Below are 19798 nucleotides of genomic sequence, written 5' to 3' on the forward strand. Positions count from 1 at the left end.
AAACATCCTCTTCACATCCACCCTGTCAAACCCCTCAGGATCATAAAAGTTACACTCAAGTTGCTTCTTACTGTTCTAAACTCCAGTGGATACAAGCAATGGTGGTGTGACCCCTTTAAAGGGGAGCATCTACTGATCACATGACCCACCAGGGCCTATTGTATGGAACCGCATGAACGTACAGGGAGTCAGTGAGACCACATCTGAAATGTGGTGTCCGGTTTTGGTCTCCTTATTTGAGGAAGGATATGATGACAATGGAGGCAGTTCAGAGGAGCTTCATCTGATGGCTTCCGGGATGAAGGGGTTGACGTACGAGGGGAGGGAATCTAAGGGATTGATAAAGTAAACGTAGACCAAATATTTCCTCTTATGGGGCAATCGTGAACAAGGGGTCACAGGTACGGGTTGAGAGGCGTAGATTTAAAACTAAGGAGGAACTACTTCTTAAGTTTTTTGTTTATTTATTAGTGCCACTTTATTAGTGTCACAAGTAGGCTTACATTAACACTGTAAAGAAGTTATTGCAAAAATCCCCTAGTCGCCACACTCTGGTGCCTGTTCAGGTACACTGAGGTAGAATTTAGCGCGGCCAATGCACCTAACCAGCACATCTTTCAGACTGCAGAGCACCCAGAGAAAACCCACACAGACACGGGGAGAATGTGCAAACTCCGCACAGACAGTGCAGACAATCGAACCTGGGTTCTTGGTCCTGTGAGGCAGCAGTGCTAACCACCGTGCCATCGTGCCACCTTCTCCCAGAGGGAGGTGAATTCGTGGAACTCGCTGTCCTGTGGCGCGGTGGAATCTGAATCATTGAATTGAGGTGCTCCACCAGACCTGGGACTTGCCTGATCGACCAACCTTATAAAAGACTGTACCCGTTTTCATTTCTGCCCTTGTCATAAATAGTTACAAAGTTTATCCTGTTATGTGTGTAGAATTAAGGGAGTTGACAGGGGAAGAGATGTGGTAGCATGGTCCCTTTAAGGGGTGATAGTCTGCCAATCACATGACCCACTCAGGTGTCTATTGCATGGAAGTGCACGGACTTCAACCAATCGGAGGATGCGGAAGTAAGCAGACCCTCTGTGAGAGTCAGGCGGTCTAGGAGTAAAGACCTGTATTGTGGTTGCTGTGTCTGTTTAGAGTTTTACCTTGTCGTTTAAATAAATCATTCCATGATTACAGCAGCCTCCTCATTGGTACCTTGCACTATTGCGCAAACCTAGCCCTGCCCAGTAAGACAATCCACCAATTCCAGTCACTGATCTAGCTAATCTACCCTGAACTGCTTCCAACGTATTTACATCCTTCCTTAAATAAAGAGACACTGTACCCCAGATGTGGTCTCACCAGTGTCCTGTATAACCAAGCATAACCTCTCTGCTTTTGCATTCAATTCCTCTCACAATAAATGATAACATTCTATTAGTTTTCCTAATTACTTGCTGTACCTCTGCACTAGTCTTTGCGATCCATACACTAAGACGCCCGGATCCCTCTGCACCGCAGTGCTCTACAATCTCTCGCCATTTAGACAACATGTTTCTTTTTTATTCTTCCTGCCCAAATGGGGAGTGTGTGCGACTTGATGAGTTTCACAGTAGCTTCACTGCAGTGTTAACGTAAGCCTACTTGTGACACCAATAAATAAGCCTACGCATTCTTTTGGTAACAGTGGTCCTAATAATTTCTCGGTTTGTATTTCTCTCTTCGCATTTTTGACCCACCTATCCAGTTCTCCCAACGATGCTTACTGAAAGGAAAGGAAGCAAGGATTCCACAGGGTCATAAACTGATCCCCAAAGCAAGCTGCAACTTAAAAGTGGTTCATGTGGAGAATGAACCTGAATTAATGATGGCAGTAAACCCAATGGAACACTGCACCTTTAAAGCCAGTGGGGAATCAAGAGCTCTCTCCACTTGGGAGAGAATTTTATTTTAATAGGATTGTGTTGGAAGGCGTTGTGGAAATTTGGTACTCTCGGGGATAAACAAATTTTCAAAGGCTCCATAAGCTGCAGCGAGCGTGGATGAAAGAGATTTAAAATTCCTCAGCGCTGCCCCCCTTACTCAGTGTGTTGACCTACTTCAGTCAGAATTATTCAGAATGTACTGAAACCTCCTCGAGTACGAGGAGCAATTAGTGGAGCATTTGAAAGAGTCGTCACCTGGTTTGGGCTTCGAGAAACATCCTCCCATGACTGGGCCAAGCTCGAAGGTTGGCGCGTTGCTATGGAAACCAAAGAACCAGGGACCACGGCGTCTTGATGAGCAGCTGTGCCGAACCAGGGCGTCTGGTCTGCTTCAGAGGGAAGGCAGTTTTACACGGAGGCCATGTTAGTCCATTAGGTGCTTGTCAAACATCAGGGTGCAGGGGTGTCCATGCGTCTGAGAACCAATCCATGGTGCATTTATCAATAGCCAATCTTCAAAATCTAAACAAACAAGAACAAACATATCCTTTATCTGTTCTTTCTAAACCACAGTAATCTAAACGAAACCAAGGTGTAACCACTCACCCCAATACAGCTGGTACTCAACTTCACATATTTCTTTATTGTACATTATTGTTTAACGTTTATTTATTAGCCACAAGTAGGCTTACCTTAACACTGTAATGAAGTTACTGTGAAAATCCCCTAGTCGTCACATTCTGGTGCCTGTTCGGGTACACTGAGGGAGAATTTAGCATGGCCAATGCATCCTAACCAATACATCTTTTGGACTGTGGGAGGAAACCCACGCAGATACGGGGAGAACGTGCAGAGTCCGCACAGATAGTGACCCAAGCAACAATCGAACCCGGGTCCCTGACATTGTGAGGCAGCAGTGCTAACCACTGCTATTGCCACCATTAGAACATTGCTGTTTCTGGGCATTTGCTGAGTGCCAGTAAGCTGCTGCGTTTTGTAGTGACCACACTTAAATAAAATACTTCATTAACTGTGATGCACCTTGAAATGTCTGGTGGCCATGAATGGCGCTATATAAATGTAGGTCTTCCCTGGGGCGCTCGCGTTGACTTTGTGTTGTTCATGGGATTGGTTCCATTGTGTGGGTGGTATGATCGCCACCATCATGTGTGTGGAGATTGGCACCATGGTGTTACATAATACTGGTACCATCGAAACAGGTGAGATTGCCATCATAGAGTGCAGTAAGTCTTCAGCAAGATGTGTGAGGTTGTGACTGTGATACATCTGGGTATTTACCACCACTGTTCTGAGATGCGGAGTTGGCACCACCATGTGTCGAGGAGGGTGGGGTATGGGAGGTGATGGGCATGGCTTTACAACAAACACTCGGCTTTAACTTTCAGGAACTGGGTTCAAATCCAGGCTTGGCTATCTTGCAGGTTTCTAGGCTTCCAAATCACCAGGATTGGCCTGTACCACGCAGGAATGGGAAGTCAACCAGGAAAGTGTCGCAAGAAACCCTGGAGAAAACCTACGAGTGGCAAGAAACAAATAGTGCTTTATCATTTTGTGCGAACACTTATTTGCTAATTATAAAGAATATCGGTGTTGGGACAAAAGGCTGTTAGACTGACAATCAGAAATCATCCAACTGGATTTTTTTTGCGGTTTCCAATTGGCCTCGGAAGGCAGTGATTCATTAAGATGCACAAATTGGGCAACAAACGGTGGAAGTGTGGGGGCGGGGCGGGGGGGGTGGAGGGGGGGTGCAGTCGGAGGCTGCAGATCATGCGATGAATCATAGAATCCCAACAGCGCAGAAGGAGGTCATTTGGCCCATCGAGCCTGCGCCGACCTCAATCCCACCCAGGCCCTATCCCTGTAACCCCGTGTATTTACCCTAGTTAATCCCCCTGACACTTAAGGGGGTGATTTAGCATGGCTAATCCATCTAACACAGACATGTTTGGATCCCCCAGAACTGCCTTAATCCAGAGTTTGCAACCTCAGGGAAATGAGTTTGGATATTCTCAATCCATTTCCAGGTGACGATGGGTGAACTGGATATTTACTGATGCTAGAGGGTGGTTGCTATGGCAAATATTGGTTTGGGGAAGGAAAGCAATGGGACTCTGGTTATCTCTTTCTACTTCATGTGACGCGCTGGTCTGATGAAGGGTTTCCACTCAAGACTGTACTTCTGCATTTTGACATTTTTCTCTTTCATGCGACTGGCAAGACCAGCATTAGTTACTCATCCCTAATTGCCTCTGAAGGGGGTGACATGCTAGGACATTTCAGCAGGCAGTTAAGAGTCAACCACATTGCCATGGCTCTGGAGTCACGTGTAGGTTAAACAAGGTAAGAATGGCAAATTTCCTTCCCCAAAGGGTATTATGAACCAGATGAGTTTTTACAGCAATTGATACTTTCTTGGTCACCGTTACTGAGAATAGCTTCACAATTCCATATTTATTAATTGAATTTAAATTCCACCACTGGGATTTGAACTTGTGACCCCAAAGTCTGGGCCTCTGGATTACTGGTCCACTGACATGATTGGCATTTCCCTCCAGATAGAGTCATAGAGGTTTACAGCATGGAAACAGGCCCTTCGGCCCAACTTGTCCATGCCGCCTTTTTTTTAAACCTTTAAGCTAGTCCCAATTGCCCACATTTGGCCCATATCCCTCTATACCCATCGTACCTATGTAACTATCTAAATGTTTTTTAAAAGCTAAAATCGTACCTGCCTCTACTACTAACCCTGGTAGCTTGTTCCAGACACTCACCACCCTCTGTGTGAAAGAATTGCCCCTCTGGACACTTTTGTATCTCTCCCCTCTCACCTTAAACCTATGCCCTCGAGTTTTAGACTCTCCTACCTTTGGGAAAAGATATTGACTATCTACCTTGTCTAAGCCCCTCATTATTTTATAGACTTCTAAAAGGAAACCCCTCAGCCTCCTACGCTCCAAAGGAAAAATATTCAGCCTCTCTTTATAACTGAATCCCTCAAGTCAAAGTAGTGTACTAGTACATCTTTTCTGCACTCTTTCTAGTTTGATAATATCCTTTCTATAATAGGGTGACCAGAATTGCACACAGTATTCCAAGTGTGGCCTTACCAATGTCTTGTATAACTTCAACAAGATGTCCCAACTCCTGTATTTAATGTTCTGATTGATGAAACCAAGCATGCCGAATGCCTTCTTCACCACTCTGTCCACCTGTGACTCCACTTTCAAGGAGCTACGAACATGTATCCCTAGATCTCTTTGTTCTGTAACTCTCCCCAGTGCCCTGTCATTAACTGAGTGAGTCCTGCCTTGGTTCAATCTCCCAAAATGCATCACCTTGCATTTGTCTAAATTAAGCTCCACCTGCCATTCGGCAGCTCACCGGCCCAATTGATCAAGATCCCGTTGCAATTGGAGATAACTTTCTCCACTGTCCACTATGCCACCAATCTTGGTGTCATCTGCAAACTTACTAACCATGCCCCCTATATTCTCATCCAAATCATTAATATAAATGACAAATAACAGTGGTCCCAGCACCGACCCCTGAGGCACAGCGCTGGTCACAGGCCTCCAGTTTGAAGAACATCTCGACCGTATGTTCCTTGTTAATATTTCAATGTTTTTCTTTATTTAAATCTTGAGAAGTATTATGATATGTAAATGAGATGCCAGGATTCTCTCAGATGCAGACACATCCATATGCGGCCAACTCCAGGGAACATGCATTAATAAAAGGTTTGAAATCAAACTCAAGGAAAACACAGTCAGAGCCGGTAAGAGATGGATCAGGATAAACTGCAGTTTGACGGAACTCACGGAATAACTGGAAAATGAGAGCAATGATTCGACTGTTGGGTAAATTGGTCCATTTAATAGTTTAGAGGTTATTCAAGAAGGCCCTGCCTTGCCCCTCAGCTGAGGTGTGGTGATCCTCAGGTTAAATCACCACCAGCCAGCTCTCTCTCTCTCTCTCAAAGGATAGAGCTGCCGATGGCCATCTGGGATTATGGAGACTTTACCTTCTTTTACCTTAGGGGTATCTGGGACAGAGAAGCAGAAACACATTCCTCTCGCGTCTATCTGAGAGTTTTTACATTCTGCAAATTTGTCCATTCAGTGTAAAAATGTCTGCTGTCCCAGTGAGGTAAAGTGCTCTGAACTTCTTTCTTCAGCAGTGTTACAGACATTATTTTATAGAGATTCTTACTGTAACCTGTCCACAGATAAACTCATGTCAGCTGTCTTCACACAATACTTCTGGTTTTGCCTCAGCACAGGGAATTTAGGCACATGTTGGCAAACGGACTGTGAAAGCAATGAGTAAAAACATCCAAATGTTACACTTTCCATTAGACATTGGGAAGACTGAAGCCATTCTTTGGTGCCCACACAACTCTATTCATCAGCTACCAACTCCATTCTTTTCCAACAGTCTGATTCTGTGTTTATTTATTAGTCACAAGTAGGCTTACATTAACACTGCAATGAAGTTGTGAAAAGTCACCACACTGCGGCGCCTGTTCGGGTACACAGGGAGAATTTAGCATGGCCAATGCACCTAAACAGCGTGTCTTTTGGAAACCAGAGGAAATCCACGCAGACACGGGGGGAATGTGCAGACTCCGCACAGACAGTGACCGAAGCCAGAATCGAACCTGGGCTGTATAGGGCATTGGTGAGGCCGCAGCTGGAGTACTGTGTGCAGTTTTGGGCGCCGTACTTACGCAAGGATATTTTGGCCTTGGAGGGAGTGCAGAGGAGGTTTACTAGGCTGATGCCGGAGTTGAGGGGGTTGAGCTATGAGGAGAGGCTGAATAAATTAGGCTTGTACTCGTTAGAGTTTAGAAGAATGAGGGGAGATCTCATTGAGACGTGTAAGATGATGAATGGGATGGATAGGATAGAGGTGGAGAGACTCTTCCCGCTCAGAAAGGATAGTAGGACTAGGGGGCACAGCCTCAAGATAAAGGGGGGGGGGCGGTTTAGAACGGAGTTGAGGAGGAACTTCTTCACTCAAAGGGTGGTGAATCTCTGGAATTCTCTACCCGTTGAAGTGGTGGAGGCTGCCTCGCTAAATATTTTTAAGACGCGGGTTGATGGGTTTTTGATAAGAGAGGGGATTAAGGGTTATGGGGAGAGGGCGGGAATGTGGAACTGAGCCACGACAGATCAGCCATGATCTTATTGAATGGCGGGGCAGGCTCGAAGGGCTAGATGGCCTACTCCTGCTCCTATTTCTTATTATGTTCTTATGTTCTTATGACACTGAGAGGCAGCAGTGCTAACCACTGTCCCGCTACTGTGGTGGGTGTTAGGTTTAACCCAGAGATCGACTTCCAACCAGATATCCACACTGTAGCTAAGACTGCCTATTTGCCCCTCTGTCATGCAGTTTACCAATGACCATCAGTGAATACTGTGTGCCAAATATACTTTACTTTCTACAGCCAAGGTAGTTGATTGTAAGACATTTTTGGAGTTTCTCATATAAGTTTTAGCTTCAAGAAGCTTCTGTGATCCAAAGTGCTCTTCAGAAATCCCATCTGAACCTTCAACTCCCAAGTTGAACACATTTCTGTGCACACAGTAAGAAGTCTCACTTCACCAGGTTAAAATCTAACAGGTTTATTTGGAATCACGAGCTTTTGGAGTGTTGCTCCTTCATCAAGTGGGACTCACTGTGCCCAGCCGGGTCTAATGCCGCATCTCCATTCCATTTGTGTGAAATGATAACCTGGAGTGACCTACATAAAATGCAGGGAAATAAAAGTTTATTGTAATTCAATAGGACTTCACCTCCCCCTCAATTCATCTGCTCCAATATTCTACACACTATCGATGGCACGGTAGCACAGTGGTTAGCACTGCTGCTTCACAGCTCTAGGGTGCTGGGTTCGATTCCCAGCTCCGGTCACTGTCTGTGTGGAATTTGCACATTCTCCTCATGTCTGTGCGGGTTTCCTCCGGGTGCTCCGGTTTCCTCCCACAGTCCAAAGACGTGCAGGTTAGGTTGATTGGCTATGCTAAGAAATTGCCCCTTAGTATCCAGGGATGTGTAGGTTAGGGGGATTAATGGGTAAAATATATGGGGGTAGGGCCTGGGTGGGATTGTGTTCAGTGCAGACTCGATGGGCCGAGGGGCCTCTTTCTGCACTGTAGGACTCTATGATAAAACGCTGTCATCCCAAACTCTGCTGCTTGTTCCCGTACTCACACTAAACACCGTTATCTATCACTTCTGCGTGCGTTGACCTGCTTTGCCTCCTATTCAAAGGAGGCTTAATTTTCAAATCCAGGCTCTCACCCCTCCTTACCTCTGTAATATCTGAGCTCCATCAATTCTGGCCTCTTGCGCACTCCAGATTTTACCCACTATTAGCTGCCAGAATCTAAGCTCCGAATTCTCTCCCTGAACCTGATGGCGCAAGATTCCGGTCTGTCGAACTGGTACCAGAGGGCCCTCAGCAACCTAAACAGTGCTCATGCGTCACTAAATGATTCATGCCCCAGGGCAATGCAAGCTTCGAACTGGAACAAAGCTGGACAGTTAACTGTTCCCTACTGCATTCTCCCTGACAACACGTCTGCCAATCAAAGTCCACTTGCCAACCAATCAACACTTTGTTCTCATGCAGTATAAATTGTTGATCCCCTTTTAGTGTTGGAAATTTCTTGCAAGCTATCCTGATGAGTACAAGGTGAAAAGCTTTTGTTTTACACCTCTCTGGGTGGCACAGCGGTTAGCACTGCCACCTCAATGTGCCAGGGACCTGGATTCAATTCAAGCCTTGGGTGACTGACAATGCAAAGTCTACACATACTCCCCATGTTTGCATGGATTTCCTCTGGATTCTCCGGTTTCCTCCCACAGTCCGAAAGATTTGCTGTTTAGACATGCTAAATTCTCCCTCGGTGTACCCGAACAGGCACCGGAGTGTGGCAACTAGGGGATTTTCCCAGTAACTTCATTGCGGTGTTAATGTAAGCCTACTGTGACACTAATAAAAAAACTTTTAAAAAAAACTTTTTTTTTCCAGCAATACTCCCATACTACCACAAATAAAGTTAAATGATGCAACGAAAAATTGTCATTCAAGTTTCTTTCCCAGTTAAATAGTGTCGAGTTAGAATTTCTTCTTGGGAAACTACTTACTTTCCTGTCAAATTCAGACACTGAATGGGTGACAAATGGAAGCAATTCTCCCTCTAGCAGGGGACTAACAGGGAAAATTTGTGGTGTTACACAAATAGAGCCTGGGTGGGTGTAATATGTCCTCAGAGGCAGAAGTCCCTTCACCAAAATCCCATTGTTTACAAGTCTGACAACAACATACAGAGTGCTATCAGTTAGCAACCTACACTAGGAGTCCCAGAGGAACTGACACGCCTGGTTAAGTACAAAGCAAGAGGCTCCCTGACTGACCCATCAATTTGGCTCTTAATCGGGGAGTTCATATTCTAACAGGTCCACGTCATTTGCCTAATTAAAGCCATTACAGTGAGTTTGTGGCCAAATGGCCTCCTTCCGTACTGTAGAGACTCTCTGAGTCTAAAACTTGAGCTGATATCAGGTCACTTAATTATATTTACAGCACTTCAATAATTAAAAGCCAGCAGCTGCAATCACATGTTCCTAAATTGCACAGGCCTTCTCCAAAATCTCTGTTGGAGTCTTGGTGGAATTACCAAAGAGGATGTCTAATTATAATGTCTCTCTAGTGCGGGCAGGGGTTGGACTCCTGCTGAATTGAGGGCAGGAGATCGAGAGAGCTTCCGGGACATCATCCAGCTGACACTTATACAATATTGTGACTGTTGTTCAGTTGATTGTCAGTAGTTTGGATGTGAAAATAGCCAAGTCACCCATTCTGATGTAAATTTGCCTCATGGTTTATCCGGTTTCATCTCTCCTTGAGAAGCCAAACTGGAAATTATTATAAATAAATGCTTTGAGTCTGGAGGAACATTACTTAACTGGGATCACAGAAGACAATCAGCAAATGATATGGGGCGGCACGGTGGCACAGTGGTTAGCACTGCTGCTTCACAGCTCCAGGGACCTGGGTTCGATTCCCGGCTTGGGTCACTGTCTGTGTAGAGTTTGCACATTCTCCCCGTGTCTGCGTGGGTTTCTTTCAGGTGCTCCAGTTTCCTCCCACAGTCTAAAGATGTGTGGGTTAGGTTGATTGGCCATGCTAAAATTGCCACTTAGTGTCCTGAGATGCGTAAATTAGAGGGATTAGCGGGTAAATACATAGGGATTTGGGGGTAGGGCCTGGGTGGGATTGTGTTCGGTGCAGATTCGATGGGCCAAATGGCCTCTTTCTGCACTATAGGGTTCTATGATTCAAAGTCACACCTTCCAATGGTTGGTGAGGGCAACTCTTGTATCAGCACATTACACAATCAAAATGTCCAGTGCCTTCATAAAACTTGCACTAAACTATAGATTATTCTTATATTTATTCTTGGACTTTGAGTGAAGGGTCAGGGAAGCATTTATTACCCAACCCTAGATGGTATGTGGGGTAATATCACTGGGCTGGTGATCCAGAGACCCAGGTTAACACTCTGGGCTATGGATACACATCCCAACCATGACAGCTGGGGGAATTCCAATGAATCTGGAACACAGAGAGATACTCGGTAATGGGGACCATCTAATTCTCTTCTCATACTTGGTGGGGCACTAAGGCAGACTTTCATCTGTTTCCATAGCTTGTAATTCCTGGGATAGGTCGCCAGCCTATTGCCAAAGGCTTATAGTTTGAGACTCCAAATAGAATTATAGAAGCCCTACAGTGCAGAAAGAAGCCATCTGGCCCATTGACCCTGCATTAAAATGGCCTCCTGATAGCTGAGCACATGACCTCAAACAAGTACAAAGCTTGCCTTCAAGCCATGAAATCGATGGTTTTGTGTCAGAGTTGCTACTTTTATCTCTGGCTTTCATGTAGTTTTAGATCTGTTTCTTGATGTGTATCACAGGCCTGCCTGCTGGCTCGCACACAAGTGGCAGACGCAGTGATTCGCACAGCGTTGGGAGCAGACCTGTGTTCATAGAATCTATACAGTGCAGATACAGGCCATTCGGCCCATCGTGCCTGCACCAGCAGAAACCCCACCCAGGCTCAAACCCCACATATTTACCCTGCTAGGCCAATCAACCTAACCCGGTCATCTTTGGACTGTGGGAGCAAACCGGAGTACTAGGAGGAAACTCGCGGAGAGAACGTACAGACTCCACACAGATGGTGACCCAAGCCAGGAACTGAACCTGGGTCCCTGGCGTTGTGAGGCAGCAGCGCTAACCACGGTGCCATTGTGCCACCCTCTTTAATTTGTTTGTTTCTTCCTCCCATTTAATACATTTGTTTGGCATTGAATGGCCCAAACTGAGGCCTGGTGTTACTTTGCCACTTTTGAGAATTGAATCGGTAAGTGATGTACTCTCTTGGCATTAACCAGGCCAGGCTCCAGATTATATCCAATTGGCTGCCCAAGTAAAAGCATTCTCAAGGGCATGGGGAACAGTGCGCATCTCCAGCAGTGTCCTGGAACCTGTAAGGCTCAAAGTATTGGGAGAAGGCAAAAGAACTCAAAAACATAACTTCTTCATTGAGTTCTTGAAACCTCTTGTTTATTCAAACAAGCGGCACGGTAGCACAGTGGTTAGCACTGCTACTTCACAGCTCCAGGGTCCAGGGTTCGATTCCCGGCTCGGGTCACTGTCTGTGTGGAGTTTGCACGTTCTCCTCGTGTCTGCGTGGGTTTCCTCCAGGTGCTCTGGTTTCCTCCCACAGTCCAAAGATGTGCAGGTTAGGTTGATTGGCCATGCTAAGAAATTGCCCCTTTGTTTTGAGGGATTAGTGGGTATAATATATGGGGATAGGGCCTGGCTGGGATTGTGTTCGGTGCAGACTCGATGGGCCGAAGGGCCTCTTTCTCCACTGTAGGGTTCTATGATTCATCCACCTCCAACATCCATCACTCAAATCCAGGCTAAAATGCTGCGGGAGCTCCCATCCACATCGGGAAGCCATTCCCTGGGCCAAGGTGGCAGCAGAGGACAGGAGTCAGAGCTCCGTGGTGGGTAAATGGTTGGACAGCATCATCATGAAGGAGGAAAGATCAGAAGAAACGGGGAGGGTGAAAGGAGAAGGGACACATTTGCTGGTAATTTTCACCCTGAACTGGGAAGGGCTGAAGGAGAGATTGCCCGACTGTTTCTCACACCTGCCTCACGCTCACTGAAATCAAGTGACAACTGGATGGTTTCTGCAACAGATTCTCAATCTGTGACACCAGCTTCACACAGGCCAAACAAATAGAACTTTTTCAAAATTTACTGAGTCATAAGTAGGCTTACATTAACACTGCAATGAAGTTACTATGAAAATCCCCTAGTCGCCACACTCCGGCGCTTGTTTGGGTACACTGAGGGAGAATTTAGCATGGCCAATGCACCCTAACCAGCACGTCTTTCAGACTGTGGGAGGAAATCGGGGCACCTGAAGGAAACCCATGCAGACACGGGGAGAATGTGCAGACTCCGCACAGACAGTGACCCAAGCTGGGAATCGAACCCAGGTCCCCGGCGCTGTGAGGCAGCAGTGCTAACCACTGTGGCACCGTGCCGCCCCAAGTAGAAAATCTAGCCTGGTTTTTAAATGGCACCTTTCCTGTCTAAGGGCATCCCAAAATGCTGTACAGCCCATGTAGCATGTAGAAAATTTGGTGGCTACTGTATAAGCAGATTCCGCAGCTAGTTTGCACTTGGTCAGCGAGATGGAGAAAAAGCAAGGGGAGTGAGCAATCAGCCTTGCTTTCTCTACTCGTGCTTCTCCTTGATAGTCTTTCTCTCTTCATCTTCAATCCCAATCTGTGTTTTCAATATTAAACAAGGAGAAAGGAAAGCCCGACAGACACTAAATGTCCTCATTCTTCCTTCTATCAATTCAAGCTAACTCCAACAGAATTAAAAGCAAAATATTGCAGATGCTGGAATCTGAAACAAGAATGCTGGAAAACCTGAGCAGCACTAGTAAACACAGTAAGAAGTCTCACAACACCAGGTTTATGTCCAACCAGTTTATTTGATAGTAATCCCACAATCTTTTCTATCAAATAAACTGGTTGGACTTAAACCTGGTGTTGTGAGACTTCTTACTGTGTTTACCCCAGTCCAATGCCGGCAACTCTACATCAGCACTAGTAATCCAGAGACTGAGGGTAACATTCTGGGGACCTGGTTTCGAATCCCACCACGGCAGATGGTGGAACTTGAATTCAACTTTAAAAATTCTGGAATTAAAAGTCTAATGATTGCCGATTGCTGTAAAAACCCATCTGGTTCACCAATGTCCTTTCGGGAAGGAAATCTGGTGTCTTTACCCAGTCTGGCCTACGTGTGATTCCAGAGTCCCAGCAATGTGGTTGATTCTTAATACACTCAGGGGTGGGCTATGAATGCTGGCCCTGTCAGTGATGTCCACATCCTGTGAACAAATAAATGGTCTGACAGCACGTGTGGAGAGAGAACAGAGCCAACGTTTTGAGACAGGATGACCCTTCGTCATTCTCCGCCCACAGATACCGTCACGCCTGCTGAGATTTTCCAGTGTTTTGTGTTTTTGCTTCTGATGGAATTAACCTGAGCAGCAGCAATGAGCTTTGTGGGAAATGACAACCACAGCGCCTCAGTAGATTGTCATTTGCACTGCTCATCAGATGGGAGATGATTTGATGGCACAAGACATCTCCTTACAGAGCAACACTCTCCGTTCCCCCACATAATCTTTGACATCGCAAAAGGTGAGGACAAAGTTCCATCTTTCAGCCTTGCTGCAAGTAATGGCAGAACATGTCAGCGGCTCTTTTATTCCAGTTTCCTTTGAAGAATTCAGATGTTCTACATTTAACATTCCAAGGAAACACAAAGTACTAATCTTACAGACATCCCCCCTCATCAAATCTCCCTGGCAGCCTACACTCCGCACAGAGCAGGAGTCCAGCCTACACTCCGCACAGAGCAGGAGTCCAGTCTACACCCTGGCACAGAGCAGGAGTCCAGTCTACACCCTGCACAGAGCAGGAGTCCAGCCTACACCCCGCACAGAGCAGGAGTCCAGCCCACACCCCGCACAGAGCAGGAGTCCAGCCTACACCCCGCACAGAGCAGGAGTCCAGCCTACACTCCGCACAGAGCAGGAGTCCAGTCTACACCCTGCACAGAGCAGGAGTCCAGCCTACACCCCGCACAGAGCAGGAGTCCAGCCTACACCCCGCACAGAGCAGGAGTCCAGCCTACACTCCGCACAGAGCAGGAGTCCAGTCTACACCCTGCACAGAGCAGGAGTCCAGCCTACACCCCGCACAGAGCAGGAGTCCAGTCTACACCCCGCACAGAGCAGGAGTCCAGCCTACACCCCGCACAGAGCAGGAGTCCAGCCTACACCCCGCACAGAGCAGGAGTCCAGCCTACACCCCGCACAGAGCAGGAGTCCAGTCTACACCCTGCACAGAGCAGGAGTCCAGCCTACACCCCGCACAGAGCAGGAGTCCAGCCTACACTCCGCACAGAGCAGGAGTCCAGCCTACACCCCGCACAGAGCAGGAGTCCAGCCTACACTCCGCACAGAGCAGGAGTCCAGCCTACACCCCGCACAGAGCAGGAGTCCAGCCTACACCCCGCACAGAGTAGGAGTCCAGCCTACACCCTGCACAGAGCAGGAGTCCAGCCTACACCCCGCACAGAGGAGTCCAGCCTATACCCCGCACAGAGCAGGAGTCCAGCCTACACCCTGCACAGAGCAGGAGTCCAGCCTACACCCCGCACAGAGCAGGAGTCCAGCCTACACCCCGCACAGAGTAGGAGTCCAGCCTACACCCTGGACGGAGCAGGAGTCCAGCCTACACCCTGGCACAGAGCAGGAGTCCAGCCTACACCCTGGCACAGAGCAGGAGTCCAGCCTACACCCTGGCACAGAGCAGGAGTCCAGCCTACACCCTGGCACAGAGCAGGAGTCCAGCCTACACCCTGGCACAGAGCAGGAGTCCAGCCTACACCCTGGACGGAGCAGGAGTCCAGCCTACACCCCGCACAGAGCAGGAGTCCAGCCTACACCCCGCACAGAGCAGGAGTCCAGCCTACCCCCTGGACGGAGCAGGAGTCCAGCCTACACCCCGCACAGAGCAGGAGTCCAGCCTACACCCCGCACAGAGCAGGAGTCCAGCCTACACCCTGGACGGAGCAGGAGTCCAGCCTACACCCCGCACAGAGCAGGAGTCCAGCCTACACCCTGGCACAGAGCAGGAGTCCAGCCTACACCCCGCACAGAGCAGGAGTCCAGTCTACACCCTGCACAGAGCAGGAATAACCTCTATCCTGTAGCTCCTGTTCACCAAGGACAATTAAACACCCCTAAACATTTAAGTCTTACTCCATCCTTAAAGTTACAAAGCCAATGTTCAGAGTGGACTGGACAAACCCATTTTTTTAATTCACTTGTGGGACATTGGTGTTGCTTTCTGGCCAACATCTATTGCCCATCCCTAGTTGCCCTTATTCAAGGGCAGTTGAGGGTCAACCACATTGATGTGGCTCTGGAGTCACATGTGGGCCAGACTGGGTAAGGATGGCAGATTTCCTTCCCTAAAGGACATTACTGAATCAGATGGGTTTTTCTGACAATTGTTTCATGGTATCACCATGAAATGTAGAATCTCAATTCCAGATTTTTTTTATTGAATTCAAATTCCACCATCGGCTGCTGTGGGATTCAAACCCTGGTCTCTGGAACATCAACTGAGTTTCTGAATTAATAATCCGGTGATAATACCACTAGGCCATCGCCTCCTCCATTCCACGGTTGCTCCAAAACCCAAATTCCAATTAAATCCAATTCTGTGTCCCCACAAGAGAGACAAACAATACCCAAGCTGACCAGATAAGGCATCGCATCCCATCTTGGGCTTAGTTTAGACAAAAAACTGAGAAGTGACGTTATCGATGCAATTAAACTCTGTCAAACATATGACTAGAGGGCTAACACAGTCCAGAGACAAATACCACCCAGGTCAGCAGGCTGTCTCGAATGGCCACTTCCAGCTCACACACAAAATCAATTCTTGTAAACTCAGGTCCAGGGGACATGGGTTATTTTATTAGTGTCGCAAGTAAGGCTTACATTAACACTGCAATGAAGTTACTGTGAAAATCGCCTAGTCACTACACTCTGGTGCCTGTTCGGGGACACTGGGGGAGAATTTAGCATGGCCGATGCACCTAACCAGCATGTCCTTCAGGCTGGAGGAGGAAACTGGAGCATCCGGAGGAAACCCACGCGGACACAGGGAGAATGTGTAGACTCCGTACAGATAGTGACCCAAGCTAGGAATCACAACTGGATCACTAGCGCTCTGAGGCAGCAGTACTAATCATTGTGCCACCCGATACGGGGCAAAAGTGGATTATTGGAGTTACATCACAGATTGCAGAACAGCCTTGAGGCACTGAATAGCTTCCCGCTGTTCCTATGTTCCCACATAGAAGATCACCTCACTCTGTGAGCCTGGGGTTTGATGATAAACAGAGTGCTGCAGTGAAAGACCAGCGATTATAATCCCTAATACGTGAACAGATACTGCAACAATGTGAGCAGCTTTGGCCTCTTTATCTGAGGAAAGATAGGCTGGCATTGGCAGCAGTGCAGGGAGGGTTCATTAGGTTGAACCCGGGTATGGAGGGATTTTCTTATGAGGAGAGGTTGAGTAGGTTGAGCCCGTAGTCATTGGGGTTTAGAAAGAATGAGAGGCGACCTTACTGAGACATTTAGGATTCTCAGGGGGCTTGACAGGGTCGATGCTGAGAGATTGTTCTCCTTTGTTGGAGAGTCTAGAACCAGAGAGCCTAATCTCAGAGTCAGGAGACGCCATTTAAGACATAGATGAGGAAGAATTCCTTCTCTCAGAGGGTAGGGAATTTGTGGAATTCTTTACTGCAGAGGCTGGATCATTAAGTATGTTCAAGGCTGAGATAGACAGCAGTTTTTAATCAGTATGGGAATCAAGGGTTATGGGGAAAATGGATTTGAGGATTATCACATCAAATCAATCATGGTCTCATTGAATGGCAGAGCAGACTCAATGGGCCGAATGGCTTACTTCTGCACCTATGTCTTATGGTCTTATTATAAGCTAAAGAACTCACCCTCATCCTATCACATCCCCACAACACTCCCCCAGCTGCCTTTTGCTGGGTTCCTACAATTATATTTGACAAGTGGGGTTCATTTGCTATCCGTTCTAGAACCCAATCTAATTTTCATCCTGTTCAATTTACCCAGCTCTCCCGGATTGCCAGCCAGACAGTGAAGGTAAAAATAAATGCCGCAATATCTCCAATAAAGTCACCAGGGCAGGTGGCCCTATCGGAAAGCACAGATAGAAGAAAAACTGAGGACTTTCTGAGAGTCTCATGGACCAAGAGACAAAAATAGTCAAATATATTGCACTTAGAGTAAAGTTAAAGTTTATTTTAAATGTCACAAGTAGGCTTACATTAACACTGCAATGAAGTTACTGTATAAATCCCCTAGTTGCCACACTCCGGCACCTGTTCGGGTACATTGAGGGAAAATTTAGCATGGCCAATGCACCTAACCAGCATGTCTTTCAGACTGTGGGAGGAAACCAGAGCACCCGGAGGAAACTCATGCAGACACGGGGAGAATGTGCTGACTCTGCACAGACAGTGACCTAAAATGGGAATCAAATCCGGGTCCCTAGTGCTGTGAGGTAGCGGCGCTAACCACTATGCTACCATGCCACCCTAGTGAGGCAGGATCTCATAGAAACTTGTAAAATTCTAACAAGGTTAGACAAGAAATGTTCCCAACGGTGGGGGAGTCCAGGGCTACAGGGTCATAGTTTGAGGATGAGGGGTAAACCCTTTAGGCGTTTCTGAATGGAGGGCTATGACAAGTGGTGTTCTTCAGGGATCAGTGCTGGGACCTTTGCTGTTTGTAATATATATAAATGATTTAGAGGAAAATGTAACTGGGTTGATTAGTAAGTTTGCAGACAACACAAAGGTTGGTGGATTTGCAGATAACAATGAGGACCATCAGAGGATACAGCAGGACATAGATCAGTTGGAGACTTGGGCAGAGAGATGGCAGATGGAGTTTAATCTGGACAAATGTCAGATAATGCAATTTGGAAGGTCTAATACAGATAAGAAATATACAGTAAATGGCAGAACCCTTAAGAGCATTGATAGGCAAAGGGATCTGGGTGTGTAGTTGCACTGATCATTGAAAGTAGCAATGCAGATGGAGAAGGTAGTCAAGAAGGCATACGGCATGCTTGCCTTCATCGGCTGGGGTATTGAGTTTAAAAATTGGCAAGTCATGTTGCAGCTTTGTAGAACCTTAGTGAGGCTGCACTTGGAACATTGTGTTCAATTCTGGTCGCCACACTATCAAAAGGGGTGGAGGCTTTGGAGAGGGTACAGAAAAGATTTACCAGGATGTTGCCTGGTACAGAGGGCATTTGCTATGAGGAGAGGTTGGAGAAACTTGGTTTGCTCTCACTGGAGCAACGGAGGTTCAGGGGCAACCTGATAGAAATCTACAAGATTATGAGAGGTTTGGATAGAGTGGATAGTCAGAAGCTTTTTCCCAGGGTGGAAGAGTCAATTACTAGGGGGCACAGGTTTAAGGTGTGAGGGGCAAGATTTGAAGGAGATGTATGAGGCAAATCTTTTTACACACAGGGTGGTGGGTGCCTGGAACTCGTTGCCAGGGGAGGTAATGGAAGCGTATACTGTAGTGACTTTTAAGAGGCGTCTTGACAAATATATGAATAGGATGGGAATAGAGGGATATGGTCTCCAGAAGGGTAGGGGGTTTTAGTTAGGTCGGACAGCATGGTCGGTGAAGGTTTGGAAGGCCGAAGTTCCTGTGCTGGAATTTTCTTTGTTCTTTGACTGAGGTGAAGAGGAATTCCTTCACCCAAAGGTTGGTGAATGTGTGGAATTCATTACCACAGAATGTAGTTGAGGCCAAAACATTGCGTGATTTCAAGAAGAAATTAGATATAGCTCTTGGGGATCAAGGGATATTGGGGGGAAGGACGTGGAGGTTTTAGAGAGAGTACAGAAAAGGTTCACCAGGATGTTGCCTGGTATGGAGGGTATTAGCTATGAGGAGAGATTGAATAAACTGGGATTGTTCTCCCTGGAAAGATGAAGGTTGAGTGGAGACCTGATAGAAGCTTATAAAACAATGAGGGGCATGGATAGGGTGAACAGTTAGAAACTTTTTCCCAGGGCAGAGATGACAATTACAGGGGGCACAAGTTCAAGGTAAGGGTAGGGGGGAGGGGGAAAGGTTCAGCAGAGATGTGCGGGGGACATTTTTTACACAGAGGCTGGTGGGGGCCTGGAATGCACTGCCAAGTGAGGTGGTTGAGGCAGATACATTAGTGACATTTACGACTTATCTGGATAGACACATGAACAGATGGAGAATAGAGGGATACAGGCAGTTGGTTTAGGTAGGAAAGCATGATCGGTGCAGACTTGGGGGGGGGGCCAAAGGGCCTGTTCATGTACTGCTCTTTGTACTGTTTGAAAGGGGGGGATCAGGATGTTGAATTCGATGATCAGCCATGGATGGCAGAGCAGACTCGAAGGGCCGAATGGCCTCCTCCTGCTTCTAGTTTCTGTGCTTCAATATATGGCTTGCAATCCGGGCGTGCGGGTCAACCGTCACATTCATTATGAGGCTTGAAAACCCATCGAGCTAATGTGAGCGCAGGCGGAGCGCTCACTGCTGACTGCGCCCC

The 19798-nt window shown here is 47.1% G+C and overlaps 1 protein-coding gene across 3 annotated transcripts in view; it reads right to left on the reverse strand.

Moving 5' to 3' along the window:
* The window catches only part of aifm3 (AIF family member 3), a 212488-nt gene that overhangs the window by 71066 nt on the left and 121624 nt on the right, over positions 1-19798 (reverse strand). For all 3 annotated transcript variants that reach the window (XM_080208720.1, XM_080208722.1, XM_080208721.1), the window contains one exon: positions 2178-2444. In XM_080208720.1, the coding sequence (XP_080064846.1) occupies positions 2178-2208 (31 nt within the window). In that variant the 5' untranslated portion in view covers positions 2209-2444. The remainder of the gene's footprint in view (positions 1-2177; positions 2445-19798) is intronic.

Source organism: Carcharhinus amblyrhynchos, chromosome 20 (genome assembly GCF_965287045.1).
Source record: "Carcharhinus amblyrhynchos chromosome 20, sCarAmb.v2.hapA, whole genome shotgun sequence".
NCBI lineage: Eukaryota > Metazoa > Chordata > Chondrichthyes > Carcharhiniformes > Carcharhinidae > Carcharhinus > Carcharhinus amblyrhynchos.